Source organism: Cibotium barometz, chromosome 8 (genome assembly GCF_041138505.1).
Source record: "Cibotium barometz isolate CiBa-2024 chromosome 8, ASM4113850v1, whole genome shotgun sequence".
Taxonomy (NCBI): Eukaryota; Viridiplantae; Streptophyta; class Polypodiopsida; order Cyatheales; family Cibotiaceae; genus Cibotium; species Cibotium barometz.
Window position 1 is genome coordinate 10368279 of NC_141053.1, and position 16403 is coordinate 10384681.

Consider the following 16403-nt stretch of genomic DNA (forward strand, 5'->3'; position numbering starts at 1 on the left):
GGCATAATTGAGATCCATGTTGTGGTGGACCAAGCTAGAAACATTAAGTCCTTCCCTATGGCTCGACATAGTTTTTGATTGGGTATGCATTATAGACCTTTGTGGTGTAAGATATATGAGTTGTTGTCCCTGTTTGCACCAATACCACCACTTCGTATGCATGACCGCCTAGCTCATTGGAAAGTCTTGGGGGTGCTTTTGGATATTATATCAACTAGGAATTTATATGTGAGGCTACAGCCACTGCCATGGATTACGCCTGTATGTAATGATCTCTGGCACTTACAAAAGCCATTACTATGGTGGAGGAAATGTTTAAGAGGGACCTTGTCACCAACCTGGACATTTTCTAGTATGAAAGGGGTCTGGTGGACTCCAGGATGTCTAAATATTTGGAAAGTACAAGCTTTGGGAATGGGGGATTATCCTAGAATACAAAGGACCACACTCCTAAAATTTAGGAGAGTTACTATTTTTGGTCTGACTCCGATGGAAATTCTATTCGCGTCATTACATCTGGAATTGAGCAAATACCAAGAGTTGGCAAAGTGCCTATGACAGAATGTCTACTAGTTGGGATATTTTTAGAGGTAAAGATTATGGGAGAACCCATCTCTTAGATTGGGATATGTGGCAAGAAAGTGGATCAAAAGTGAGACAAGCGGCCTCACACTTGTCAAAAAGTGGATCAAAGTGAGACAAGTGGCCTCACACTTGTCACTCCAACTATTGTGTGGCTCTCCACTTGTCATTGTAGCCTTCTCTTGCCATTTTAGCTCATGGGAGGCCCAAATCTATAAATTGGAGCCCTCTCTCTTTATTAATAGAGGCTCTCTTGCTGCACACTAGCCTCTACCATCCTTTCAGGCTGCCCTAATGATGGCTACTCTCTTTCTCTCTCTCTTGAAGGCTGCCCATGAAGAATACCGGCTGTTGGGGACTGTTTTGGAGGCTTCCATCGCGAAGAAATACTGAAGGCAAGGGTATTTAATCATTTATTATGATTTTTATCCATTGTACTTGTTGTACCAACCCTTGTACTTGCTGTACCAGCCACTGTACTGGTTGTACTAGCCCTTGTACTTGATGTACCTACTGTACCAGCCATTGTCCTTGCTATACCAGCCATTGTACTTGTTGTACTAGCCATTGTACTTACTGTACCTACTATACCAGTCATTGTACCTACTGTACCAGCATTTATACTTGTTGTACCTACTGTACCAACCACTGTACCGACTGTACCAACCACTGTACCGGCTATACCAACCATTGTACATGCTGCCTTGGCTGAATGGAGCGTTGTACTTGCTGTACCAGCTCTATTGCATGAAGACCCGTGGTTTTTGGGGAAGAATCAGTACCCACACGGAGGTATATGGATTATATTATTGGCTCGGCATTTCTACAGCCTATGTTCCGGCTTGGTTGCCTCGTGCTGGGCTATATTATGGCATTTGTATATGGATAATCCAGCATCTCCCGTGGGAAGAGTAAGGCCCTCAAAGCTTGTACATGATATTATTCTCCTTGGGTAATAAAATACTCCAAGGGGAGGGTTGGCCCATTCCGGCCTCTATGTGGTGTCACATATGCAAGCTCCATTTTCAACATTTGTGGATGTTTTGTCCAGCTTTTATGTTTTATGCAAAGTGATGATGGATATGTGTTAAGGTTGTGGCCATGTTTAAATGTTTTAATATGCATCGATGGTATCAATAAGTGTATCAAAGGCCCTAGTCCCCCGGGCACCGCCGCCGCGGGTTACATTGGTATCAGAGCATACACTTTCTTGGAAGCAGAGGCTTCCTTTTATCAATAAGGAAGAGAAAAGATCTCAAGTGGGGACCACACTTACCATCATTGCTGTTAAGCATGGCCAGCCACTTCATAACTTATGAAGCAAGAGCACGAGCAGTAGACAACTTGTTGATCTAAGGATTTATGAATTCACAAAATTTTATCTTGAAAGTGTGGAGTTGGCTTTATGTGCACACGTTTAGCACTCTTTCCATATGGATTATGTGGATTATATTATCAAGCTTACAGGCAAGCTATCTGGAGATATATCTCGGGATATCTTAAGGATATGGTGAGGAGATATTTCTTTTGGCTTCATGACCAATCTGGCAAAGAAAAGCAAGTATACTTTGAGTTTGCAAAAATGGTGCTTTGGCTATTTACTATGAAGTGTTTTTGATGTTCACTAACCCTTGTATAGCTATGCAAGGAGAAAGGTGTTGTTGTTTGCCTTGAGATGGTTTCAGGGAAACATTGTTTATGGCTCCCTTTAATGGGATGAATTCTTTTCACGGCTCCCTTTAATTGGGATGGATTATATCTATGGAGATTTCTTTCTTGGACGAGATTTATATAGATATTGGGCTTCACAAGCAATTTCTATGGACGAATCTGTCCGAGTTTATAGAGAAGAAATCTTTGGATATCTCATGGATATGATGCTTTTATGGATAAAGTCCACCTCTACTCCAAGGTCTGTGGTTAGCACGGAGTATGTGGTAAGAGTTATGGTATACAAGGATTATGGTATACATGTCTATGGATTCCTCGACTTCTTTTCTAGGGATTTGGATCCATCCTCAGGTTTATGGATTATGTTTACGACTCCCTTTAATTGGGATGGATTATTCTTTATGGCTCCCTTTATTTGGGATGCATTGGACTTATGGAACTCATGGTTCACTTACCTTGTGTAGTGTTCTCTTGTCCTACATGCTCTCTTGAAGATTGTTTCTACCATGTGTGGGTGGAACAATAGAGAGCAGATGGAAGGGAACATGGGCACTTCAAAGGGTAGTGACAAGCACAACATACCCTGTGTAGTGTTCTCTTGTCCTACGTGCTCTCTTGACGATTGTTTCTACCATGTGTGGGTGGAACAATAGAGAGCAGATAGAAGGGAACATGGGCACTTGAGAGGGTAGTGTGAGTTGGTGGCCGAAATGCCTACAAACTATTGGTGGCCAAAATGCCTATAAACTATGTGTAGCAGAAATGCTTATGGAACACCAGGCTATATATGCCTGCGAGTGATTGTTTTATCTTGTTACTTGAGCCCACCTCTCATCCAAGCTGTGTGGTCAGAGTACCAACATGGAGTGCAAGTGGTGAAGTGGACATGACGCCTGGTTGGCACAGGACTTATGTCTATGCCAAGGGTCATGTGGACCGATGCCTTGTTGGCAGGATACTTATTTTGTCTCGCCCATTTACTTGGGACATGGATTATGATATCTGGACTTATGGGACTGATTTGTCTCGCCCATTTACTTGGGACATGATTATGATATCTGGACTTGTGGGACTGTTTTGTCTCGCCCATTTACTTGGGACATGGATTTATTTTTTTTTAAGCCATATTAGAATCACTATCTCCCCATACAGAGGCCAAGAGCTTCATTGTTCATCTCACCATGCATATGGATTCATGTTGGGATTGTGAGAGGACAATTCAATGAACACTCCACCATACACGTGGATTTGTGTTGCGATTGTGGAGTGAGTGTTTCATTGGTTCCACACCATGCTTATTGATCAGAGTTGGGATTGTATGGGAGAACATCGGAACTGTTGGGATTGGGAGAAAGGATTGCCAGAACTATGGAAAACCAGCTTTTCTGTCACCATGGTTTGTGCTCTTGAATGGCAGCAATTTGTGTGCATAGCATATGTTTCTGTGTGAGGCACTAGTTTCTTGTGCATGGCACTTATTTAAGTGTCTTAGCACCTGGTTGGTGATTTTCATTAGCATATGATTATCTCATTGATATTGGTGATTGAGACACAATTGGCTCTTGTCCCTGTGTCTAGCATATCTTCCATGGAATTCTCGCCCATTTATTTTGAGACATGATTTTGATATTGGTATTATGGAGACTTATTTAGTCTCACCCATTTCTTTTGGACATGGCTTGAAGCTTAAAGTTGCGGACAACTTTTAAGAAGCTCGGGAGGATGTCACCAACCTGGACATTTTCTAGTATGAAAGGGGTCTGGTGGACTCCAGGACGTCTAAATATTTGGAAAGTACAAGCTTTGGGAATGGGGGATTATCCTAGAATACAAAGGACCACACTCCTAAAATTTAGGAGAGTTGCTATTTTTGACACCAACTTCAGATGTACTCTCAGTTTTGGTCTCATAGGCCATTATGGCCTCTTAGAGACGTTAATATATCATTTCATTTCTAGTTATGATATATTTTATGCAGGAGCTTGTACATATTCAGGGGTTGCTTTCCTTGTAAGGCATGAGTTGCACGTAGTGCTTGAATTCCATGATCCTCTTCGGACATGGATGGTTGTGCAATGTATGTTGCACGGAGAAGTATATCATTTTGCACAACTTTATGCTTCTCAATTGTCTTCTCTGAGACAAAGACTGTGGTGAACTTTTGTTTCCTATCCTTGGCTCACACATGCTTTTGTATGTGGGGATTTCAATAATTCCCCCAGAGATGACGACAACACTTCTCATGCATCTCATATGTTAGTGAATGAAAGGCATGAATGGCAGAATTTCATTCTCCACATGGATGCTAGTGATATGTGGTTGGCTAATATGGTACATGTACCTGGATTTACTTTCAAACATAATGTTGTAGCCCACTATTGGGCTCGTCTTGATAGATGGTACATGCTAAATGCTCGGCAATATGATGCATTCACATGCAAGATTTGGGTGGATTATGCTGCTCAATTGTCTGATCATGTACCTTTATGGATGGGGTTGTATTTTCAATCGCCTGTACATGAACCTCCACATAAGCATCAACATTTTTTGATTGTCAACAACAACTATCGTACTCAAAGCATGTTTCAAGCAATGGTGAAGGATGTTATTGCACCACTTTGGGGTCAACTATTAGAAGATTTGGATGTAGCTTGGTATCGCTTTGCTCTTCGCATGCAAACTATGATTATGGACTATCGTAGATGGTACATGGGAGAACAAAGGCACAAGGTGGATGATGCAAAACAAACAATACAATCTTTAACTGAATTTGGCCATTGTCTTGAATTATCAGATGTTCAACAGATGATATTGTGTGAGGCCAAAACATGTATCACTCTTGATGAGCAAAGGAAGATACATGTGTGCAACATTTCGCCATTTTCCAGCCTCCTTCACAAACCACGGTAGAAAGTCAAAATGCAAGGCGTGAATTCTTGGCATGTGTAAACCCTATAGTGTCTAATGGGGATGCCATACGTTTTGATGCATTGTTTGATGTTACTAAACTACAAGATGCATTAAAAGACATGGGTCATTGGAAATCTCCTCAATGGGATAGCCTCACGTTGGAATTCTTCCAAACATTCTGGGAGGATCTAAAGTAACCAATTCTGTATATGATTAATGCTTCATGGATGAACGGTGAAACGCCAACTACGTGGAAAGAAGGGATTGCTTACGTTGGTTCCTAAAAAAGGAATTGTGTGAGATGTTGAATGAATGGTGTCCAATTACTTTAATGCTTGTGATATATAAGGTGGCCGCCAAAATGATAGCCAATCGCTTGAAAGGTGTTTTTTATGATGGATTGTATCCTCGTCAATATGGTTTTGTGCCAAGAAGACAAATAATGGATAATATTGCTAATGCTTATATTGCTATGGAATATGCCAAATATACAAACCAAGATGTGTTGATTATGCAGATGGGTGTGGCAAAGGTGTTTGATACAATGCAATGGGATTACATAGCTGATATAATGGCTACTCTGGGCTTTGGAATGAAAATGTGGCATGTAATCTATTGGTTGTACTTGATTTCACGTCTTTAAAATCCTTAAAATACTTCAATTCAAAAATGTCCCAGATTGTCTGCAAAAACAAAGAACGAGGATGAGGGGAAAAGAGACCTCCAAATAGCTGGCAATCTCACTTTTACTGCCTCCATTTGTTTCTTTAAGGCTCATTACGGCTTCCAAAATGAGATGGTCAAATCTGCGACAAATTTAAAAATAAAGTGTAAATGCATGTTTACTGAATATTTCAGCCTCTCTCTCTCTCTCTCTCTCTCTCTCTCTCTCTCTCTCTCGACTAGCACACTAGTCCTCCGCAATTTATACTGCGAGAGGAAGAGGGAGCGATTGAGACAAGCTGGACTGCCCTCCTCCTCAGCGACACGGCCACCACCATTACCAACACATGCATGGTACTCTGAGGTAGTCGAGTGGTTTCATGTACATGGCATACAGATGGACTGTCTCCCCCCGTTTCAGTATAGCCTGGATTCCCCCTACCTTGATCTCTCACGATAGAAGATCAACCAGATCATCCGGTTAGATCTACTCGGGCTACACATACACCAGACATGGGTGTCTCCGTCAGAGATTGGTAAGAAGTGTGAGTTCTACAGAGATCACTTCTTGAGATTCTCCGAGGATGGATTCTTTGAGATCCCGGTAATACATATAGATACACATGTCACATGTTATGCGTATCACGATCTGCCAGCTCAAAGTATCCTCCCACCGCCTCAAAGCAGAAACTGGCAGAGCTGAGGATATCCCACAGGAGGAGAGGACATGCACAGTATGTGCAGTAGAGGATGAGGCCCGTTATATGTTTAGTTGCCCGGCTTACTACGAGATACGGGGGAGATTCCACTGCCTCTTCCAAGGGGGATTCGGACCACTCACACGGGTGATACAGTTTGAGGATCAGAGGTGTTTGGGCATGTACTTGATGGAGCTCGGACGACACAGGGATGTAGTGTTGAGGCAACATGCAGAGAGACACCCCCGGCTCCGACAGGACACCTCACAGAGAACCATCACAAATTTCTTTGTGGTACACACATCCACATCGAAATCCACTGCCCACAACAGTTCCTCTGCTACGACATCAGAGCTCACCACCCGTACCCACGCTCCAGCTCCATGCCCCAGAGGAGTTCTTAGCGAGAGAGCTCGATCCATTCTGTGAGCCAAACGTCCCCGACCCAAAGCATCAGGTCCCTCCACCACACAAAGACAGATTCGTGACGTTCTCCGCCAACATCACACGCTCCCATCACAGAGGCCTGACATTCACTCCACCATCAAATCGGTTCTCACCGAGGTGGGTATCGTCATTAGCTGATCACAACATATCTCACTCTACACGATCATCCGTTGATCACATGTACTGTCAGATGTTTTCATTTTACTTTTTCTTTCAGTTTTCCATGGCTCAATATATCCATGGAACCGTTGTATTACTTTTGGTCTCATAGGCCCTTGGGGTCTTCCGTAGACATTAATATAACTCTCTCTCTCTCTCTCTCTCTCTCTCTCAATCATGAGATGGAGACACCTCCATAGTGTACCCCTCCGTCCCACATGATATTGTATCCCCTCACTATATTCCACTCACCTCCATAGCGTACCCTCCCCTCACTATATTCCAGTTCCAGTTTCATTTTCTAGGTGCCAGTAGTATCATCTTTATTTTTCATTTTCTGGGTTTTTTTTATCCAGACATTGTATCAGATCCACCATGATGTAACTTTTGGTCTCATAGGTCATTATGGCCTTTTGAAGACGTTAATATAACATTTCATTTCATTTCTCTCTCTCTCTCTCTCTCTCTCTCTCTCTCTCTCTCTCTCTCTCTCTCAATCACATAGAAGCTCCACTTTCCACACGAGTTGATCTGAGGAGTGATGGCATACACCAATACATATGTAGAAGCTCCACTTTCCACACGAGTTGATCTGAGGAGTGATGGCATACACCAATACATATGTATGTACAATACGTACTTAGGTATATGTGTATCTTTGTGTGTATATCTGCATGCATGTATGTAATACGTATGAGTGAAAAAAATGCAAGGTTTCTATATTACCATACATTAGAATCGATACCATACATTAGAATCGATACGAGCCGTACATTTTGGGAGAGGAGGATTTGAGGAAAGTGGAGAGACTGCAATCAAGGAAGCATTGGTGGTAGTCGAAGTTGATAAAAGTGCCTCAATTAAAGACCAAGGACAAAGGGATACCGTAGAAATGCCAAGGACAATGTTGGATCCACAAGTCGACGTCAACCAAGAGGTGCAATTATCCAAGTCTGCAAGACACACACCAATTCTTGAACCAGCAATGGAGATCCAACAGTTTTCCGAAACAATGGCAACACCAACAGTTTAGGTATGCATCACCAAATCTAGTAAAGAGGAGGATGAGACAAGTGCTGCAAAATTTCCCATGATATCAGATGTCCTTTACTCCAAGAGCAACCATTAGCAAAGGAGCAAGAATTAGAGCCAACAATTCCAATGGAGGCAGCAATGGCAAGGCCAAAGAGTTGGGAGATTATCAATTCAAGGATGGAGCAAAGGTGCATCCGCCCCAATGCTCCATGTTTGCATGAGGGGATGTCACGTGCACACCTTCATCTAGTGCCACGCAAACATGATAATTCCTTGCAGCCACCTAAAAGGCAAAGTTATACGCAGTATAGGGGAAGCTTGGAGTAGTTTTGACAGTAAAGGAGCAAGAATTAGAGCCAACAATTCCAATGGAGGCAGCAATGGCAAGGCCAAAGAGTTGGGAGATTATCAATTCAAGGATGGAGCAAAGGTGCATCCGCCCCAATGCTCCATGTTAGCATGAGGGGATGTCACGTGCACACCTTCATCTAGTGCCACGCAGACATGATAATTTCAGCCCACTAAAAGGCAAAGTTGTAGGCCGTATAGGGGAAGCTTGGAGTAGTTTTGACAGTCCTATAGGTGCCCAAGACATGTACCAATGGTTGGGACAAGTATTCGGCACAATATGAACACATTTTATGACTTTTTATGGACTAAAAAGGGCTGGCCGACCTGAGTACGACTTGCCATCAAATTCCTATATAAAAATAGATCAAGGGTCATTCATGAGCATTCAACGATTGTGGATGCAAAGCCAAAACCAAGGGCAAGAGAGCCAAGATCAAGGACATGCAGCCACGACATTTGGATCAGCAAATTACACCTCCAAATCAGCGTTTTCCAATATCGCACAGAGGAGGACAGTAAACATTAGTTCATGTATAGCATCAGTTCATCCATATTATTCAAGGCTCAAGTATGTTTTTGTGACACACCTTACCTACAGGTGCACATGGCTGGCCTATAGGAGTGGGGCAGCAACAGCCTTAGGTGCCACATGGAAGGTGATGATGTGTCCGTGGTGACATGGGTGGTGTCACCATTTGCAGTCCACCCGTGTTTTCTCATTATGTATTGACATTGGACTGACATCCATGGACTGACATCCATGGCAGTTGCATATGCCGAGGATTGATGCCACTCATGTGATTCTGTGGACCTGGTTTTCCATTGGGACTTGTGCCTGTGTGTACATGCCTAGAATGCCTAGAAGATTGGTGTTCCATTGGGTCTGGTACCTTGTGTACTTGCCTGGAGCATGTCTATTTTGGTATAGTTTCATGAACGGGGATTGTCCATACCAATGCTACATTGCATAGCATTTTTATGTGCTTGCTTGCAATTGAAATTGCATTTTTATGTGCTTGCTTGCAATTGAAATTGCATACCGTTTTCATACTTGCCTGTCCAATGTGTAGTTTCGGGTAAGGGGACACCCGCCCGTGAACCGTGTGTAACTATTGTCTATTGACATGGTTATGTGCCATGTGACAAGTGGTAAGTATTGGTCATAAACCTAGCTTTAGAAATTAGCACTAATTTATAAGTGAGTGTATACACACTTCATTAAGTTTTGGGTGACCAAAACTCACTTATAAGTTATGACCAACCCTGTGTTCGCACACATTGATGTCCGGAGGTGGACAAAACCCAATGCCCACCGCCCAGACCTTATCTCCTTTGTACAAAGGAAACAACCAACCCTGTGTCCGTTCTAGCTTGCACCAGAAGGCACTTGTCCTCTATACTTGACACCTAGAGTGGACAACTCATCATCTCTCTTCCCTCTCTCTTCCCTCTCTCTCTAGAAGTAGGCACCCCCTTCATAAGGCCTCTTTGGCTTTATTTTTGCACTTTTTCCTTCCCAACTCCACATCCAAGCTTGCCAGTGTGTTTTCCAAGCTTCCAAGAGTGTTTCCAAGTGGTGTTCACTCTCCCACATAGTCCCAATGACTGAAATTCAGCAAAACAGCTCTTAATTCTGTTGTAATTTCTCGTCTTTTGCTGTAAACCCTAATTCCAGTCCTCCTTTCTCAAGTTGAACCATAGGGGCAGCTTTCCCAAGGCTCCCGTCATCCTCTTGAGGACTTTTGTCACGAAGGATCGCGATAAATCAAAGATTTCAACACTCCAAATGCTTCCATAGTGAAAACTTCCGCTGTCATCGACTCTACTTGCAATTAGTAAGCTTTGATGCTTAAATATGGAAGCAAGTGGCAGGAGGGAGGAACCCGACCCCATGATTACATACCCTGTGTAGTGTTCTCTTGTCCTCCGTGCTCTCTTGCAGATTGTTGCTACCATGTGTTGGTGGAACAATAGAGAGCAGATGGTAGGGAACATGGGCACTTGAGAGAGTAGTGTGAGCTGCAAGTCTACACCGACAACACATTGTTTGCAATATTGTATTTATAAGCATTGGTATGGAAATCTTGTAAGAAATGCCCATGACACTATGTACTTGATTCTCCCAAGATCAATATACTTTATTTGAGGGAGGGGCCAGCCGTTCCGGCTCATTGTGCGTCTCTTGTCAATTCAGCAAATTACTTCTTGTATTGAGCATGATGTCCATTAAATCTTGGTGTATTTAAGTGTATTGATTAGCATTGTGTTCTACCAAGTTACATTGGTATCAGAGCATACGGTTCCCTTTCACTTCTACTGTGAAAGACGATCACGTGAACACTAGCTATCTCTACACTTTGAACACTATGGATGTCATGTGCATGTTTGCCCATGGACAAAATCCTAGAGCTAATACTGAAGGGGCAACCAGAAAAAACAGATTAGAACCAGAACTTGGAGCATAAGGTGTAGATTGGCTAGTGTGGACTTGGAGCAAGGCATGGAGGACAAGAAGGGACTGTCGGCTGCATGAAGGATGACGTCGGTTGTACCAGTGGTGAGGCGGCTGCAAGCGCTGAGTTTTATGGAGAAGATGCCAAGTCGGCTGGCCGACCAACAGTCGGCCAGCTCTCCTTGTGTCCAAAGGGGCCTATAAAAGGCGTAAGAGCTCATTGTTGTAATCATTCAACTCCTTTGAGTTGGGTCCTTAGAGTAGGACAGATTTTGGTGATTTACACCTTTTATGCAAGGCAACCTAGGGCTGTAAATCATTGCAAGGTACCTCGGTGTGGATTTCTGATGAGTTGACCCCACTACAACTAAAGAATAGAGCGGGGGAACTGGCCAAAGTCAGAGAAGCAAGGAAACAAGGGAAGTGGGCGGTCTATAGAGGAGGAAAAGCTATCATCAAAGATTTTAAAGGTCCACCCTCCTTTTGAAGGACATGAACTTGATACTTTTACATATCTAATCACATTAAGCACATGGTGATTTTACCATTGTAACATGTAACTCTCATGAGTCATGAGAGCTTTGAAGTTAGTTTCTTTTTGATCCCACATGCACTTTTCTTTAACCGATACCCCGAAGTGGATTGTAACCAAAGATGTATTCTGATCTGTCCTATAGGTCAGCTTTGGCCTCGACAGGACGTTAATATATCTTTCTTTCTTCTTTCTTTCTTTCTTTCTCTACTCTCCCTTCTATCTACGTTTTTGCATCAGCATGTTCTCAGTAGTTTTTAGGACTGAAAGAAGACCCCCAGAGCTTCCGCGTGTTACATTGGTATCAGAGCATCATGCTCAGCAAAGCTAAACACTGATTCAATCCCATATGATGGTGTACAGGTCCCAGGTACAAGAAAGTGCACGGATATGAGGCCCAAGGCAAGGAACACAAGATCGGGAAGAGCTCCTAGGAGGTTTGTTGGTGGTGTTCCACAAAGCCAGAGGGGATGGCAGTCCTGTGAGCCAAAGATTCTCGGGCAACGGTCCCAAGGGAGGATTATCCTCCAAGGGGTGATGTGAGAGTGCCAGACTCATTTCTTAGGAATGAAGACCAAGACAGTGTTCAGAGTCAAGGCAGGAATGGATTGGGGACTAGAAGGAACAGATGCATAGATCTTATTCAGAGTCAGAGTGGTTTTGGAGACCGGGCCGGGTTTTCAGAGAAAAAGATTGCCAGAGATGGATGGATGACAGAGGGACTTCAGGAAAAGATTGGGATGATGACAGTCATCCAAGAACAAGTTGGAATCCCGTCATCATGTGCATGTTTGCCCATGGACAAAATCCTAGAGCTAATACTGAAGGGGCAACCAAAAAAAACAGATTAGAACCAGAACTTGGAGCATAAGGTGTAGATTGGCTAGTGTGGACTTGGAGCAAGGCATGGAGGACATGAAGAAGGGACTGTCGGCTGCATGAAGGATGACATCGGCTGTACCAGTGGTGAGGCGGCTGCAAGCGCTGCGTTTTATGGAGAAGATGCCAAGTCGGCTGGCCGACAAGCAGTCGGCCAGCTCTCCTTGTGTCCAAAGGGGCCTATAAAAGGCGCAAGAGCTCATTGTTGTAATCATTCAACTCCTTTGAGTTGGGTCCTTAGAGTAGGACAGATTTTGGTGATTTACACCTTTTATGCAAGGCAGCCTGGCTGTAGAATTAAATATCTTTTCGTACCATATGAAATATACTGAATTTCCAACATGTCTCTCTCTCTCTACTCTCCCTTTTGTCTGCGTTTTTGCATCAGCATGTTCTCAGTAGTGTTTAGGGCTGAAAGAAGACCCCCAGAGCTTCCGCATGTTACAATGGACAGCCATACAATGAATGTTGGAGATGCTTACACAAGAGGCGGGAACAATGAAATGCATGCTTCCAATGCTATACAGGATGAGCAAACTCCTGTGGTGCACATTAGGGAACAAGAACATGTGGGACATTTGTCCCACCGTGGCAAAGAGAAAATGCAAGAAGAAGAGTCCATAGCCTTAAGGGCTGAACTTACTCGTATGCAGGCTCTTCTTTATGCACAACAAGAAGAACTGAAGCTCTACCGCCGCGAGGATCCATGGATACATGATTGTCTGAACGACAAGAAAGCTTAATCGTATATGGATCATGCAATGGCAATGATTGCTCAAGAGTTGCACATGCAACCAAGGGATGCAGCACGTGCATACTTGGCTCGTACCGAGGATGCCTATATAGAAAAGGCAACCATCCCACATGCCTTGGTATCCCCACAGGTGCTCGAACAAGAACTTATGTCTAAGAGGATGAATCCACATGCTATTGGAGAGGAACTATCGGCAACTTCACGCCATGCAAGAGTACCCTATGTAGCCCATGAAGGATACAATGTTTATGGCAGTGGTCAAAATGTATGTCAAATGCCATGCGCTGAAAATGTGCATGCACAACACATGCAACATGGGCTGCAATTTTCTGTTGGTGCAAGTATTCCGCATCTCTCTCATGACACTTATGCCTTCGAGTGTGCTCGTCAGGGAGAAGCTATGGGTGAAAATGCACCAATGTGTGTTGAGGGACCAGCCGTGTCTCATGCTTATAGGGCACATGTATCTATGCCTAATGCATCACTTTTTGTTCCTAAAATGATGCCAGTCATCACAGGGATTGTCGCAATGGACAAACATGGAGGAAAACATGTCGAGATGCAGGCTACTGCATCAAAGTATCGTGACTTCAAAGCCCGAGATAAATCTATGAAGTTTGACGCATATCATGGGAAATATGATGCATCAAAGGCACTTGCTTTTATTGCCCAATTTGATATTGCTTTTAGTGATGAGTATTTCACTCAGAAATCCATGATCGAGCATGTAAGCATGTTCATGAAAGGCACTACTGCCCATTGGTGGCTCACGGAGAAGCTCTCACCGAATCCTGTTAGATCATGGGAAGAGTTCAAGGAGAGGTTCTATACCCAATTATTGCCTCCTGATGCATTGAATGAGATAACAATAAAATGGGATTGGGTGAAGAAGAATGAGGGGGAAACAGTAAATGCATATGTGCAAAAGTTTTGGAAAGTGCTTTTGGAGGTGTCTCCATTTATGCATGTCACTGAGGCAGAAAGGAAGAGAAGGTTTCAATCGGGATTTGCAACCCGTGTACAAAGCAAGACTACAAATGTATCCTGGTCACACCTTACACCAACTAATCGCAGCCGCCACTACCACCACCGAGCAATTGAAACTCAAGTTGAGTCGATCCAATAAGGCTAAACCCTCATTTCAAGGCAAAGAGAGGGCTGTCCAAAACCTATAAAATAATGGACAGCCATCTAAAAAGGACCAAAACCAAGACAAAATTGGTCCAAAGACTGAAAATAAGTCTACCAAGAAGCGTCCCCTCAAAGTGAGAGACTGGTCTCACTCCGGAGCAGAAAAAGCAATATATGAGCGAGGGGAAATGCTTTACTTGTGGTAGCACCGAGTATATTGCAAATGCATGCCCAAACAAGAAGAAGTGTGATAATGCGAATGCATCAAAGCCCAATGTGCATATGGTTCCGAATGTTGAGGGCAACACTTCACATGATAGCAAAGACAAGGTTGTATGTAAAGCTTGGCGACAGCTGAAGAAGTACCCCGCTTTGTTCATGTTTGATGACTGTGCAACTGAGAACTTCATATCTACACAGATGGCAGCTACTTTGGGTATTGAAGTGGAGGACATGGATCCTCAAATTGAAGCAAGGGCTGACTTATTGGTAAAGAAGTACAGGTTATGCCTATTATTGGCAAGTTGCACATACACATTCGATTGGCATGCTTTAGCCGAATTGATCTCAAGAGTGGGTATCATCAAAGGCGTGTGGTGCCTCAGGATGTACATAAAACTGCTTTCAGGACAACATTTTGGCTTTATGAGTATCTTGTTATGCCTTTTGGTCTTACAAATCCCTGGCTACATTCAATAGAATGATGGATCGTATATTCCGTGGATACAAGAAATTTACAGGTGTCTTCTTTGATGACATCCTAGTCTTCTTGAAGACCGAAGAAGAGCATAGAGCTCATTTGGCTATTGTTTTTGAAGAACTCAGTAAGCATAAACTCTTCATAAATGCAAAGAAGAGTGAGTTCTTCTTGTCAGAGATACATTATCTTCGGCATATTGTGTCCAAAAATGGAGTGCGGATAGATCCTGCAAAGATTGATGCAATTCAGAATTGGCCCGAATTGAGATCAGTGCATGAGATCCGTAGTTTTCTTGGATTATGCTCTTACTACCGTAGGTTCATTCGGCACTTTGCATGGATTGCTTCTCCTTTGCATGACTTGACAAAGAAGAAGAGTACATTCAAATGGATTGATATAGAGAGGGATGCATTCCTCAAATTGAAAGATACTACACATGGTCCAATGTTGATCATTTCGAATTTGCAAAAGCCATTCAGTGTGGAATGTGATGCATCTGGAAAATTGCATAGGAGCTGTCCTAAATCAAGAGGGACATGCCATGGCTTATGAGAGCTGTAGATTGCATGATGCAGAGATCTCTCTTGGCATTTACGAGAAAGAGCTCCTGGCTGTAATTCATGCACTTACCATATGGAAACATTAGGACTGATTTCACTGTGAAAACAGATCACCAGAGTTTGAGGTATTTTCTTACCCAAACTAAATTGTCAGAGAAGCATATGAGGATGGCCAATTTCCTCTCTGTGTTTCATTGTCACGAAAGCCGTATGTAGCAGCTATCTCGATTGCCTCTCATGGGGACTTGTTTGCCATGCGTAATTTGTATCATACGGATGCTAATTTTGCCACTATTTGGGCTGATTTGATGACTGGTCATGCACATGCCTCACATGTGATCAAAGAGGACTATCTTATGAAAGATAATAATTACCTATGTGTGGTGTCTAACATAACACAAAAGGTTTTGGATGAGTGCCATGCTCCCCCATATGCTCGTCATAGAGGCATAATACCTATCACGCACATGATTGAGTGGTATTTCTTTTGGCCACGTATGCGGAAGGACATAGAGGCACATGTATGTGCATGTATCACATGTCAAAATTTGAAATTCGAAAGGCAAAAGGCACCAGGTTTGCTTCAGCCATTGCCTATTCCCACACAGCCATGGGAAAGAATTACAATGGATTTCATTATAGACTTGCCACGGACCCAACAGGGTAATGATGCTATCTGGAAAATTGTGGACAGGCACCATGGAATGCCTAAGTCCATTGTGGGGGATAGAGATCCCAAGACTACAAGTATCTTTTGGCAAGCCTTATTTGATAATATGCGCATCAAATTGGACTTCTCATTAGATTATTACCCTCAAACGGATGGGCAAAGTGAAGCTGCAAATTCAGACGTGTTGGATCTCTTGAAATGTTGTGGCC

The 16403-nt window shown here is 43.2% G+C and overlaps 1 protein-coding gene across 4 annotated transcripts in view; it reads right to left on the reverse strand.

Moving 5' to 3' along the window:
* The window catches only part of LOC147635885 (telomere repeat-binding factor 1-like), a 72438-nt gene that overhangs the window by 37715 nt on the left and 18320 nt on the right, over positions 1 to 16403 (reverse strand). For all 4 annotated transcript variants that reach the window (XM_086801283.1, XM_086801282.1, XM_086801286.1 and 1 more), the window contains one exon: positions 5885 to 5969. In XM_086801283.1, the coding sequence (XP_086657409.1) occupies positions 5885 to 5969 (85 nt within the window). The remainder of the gene's footprint in view (positions 1 to 5884; positions 5970 to 16403) is intronic.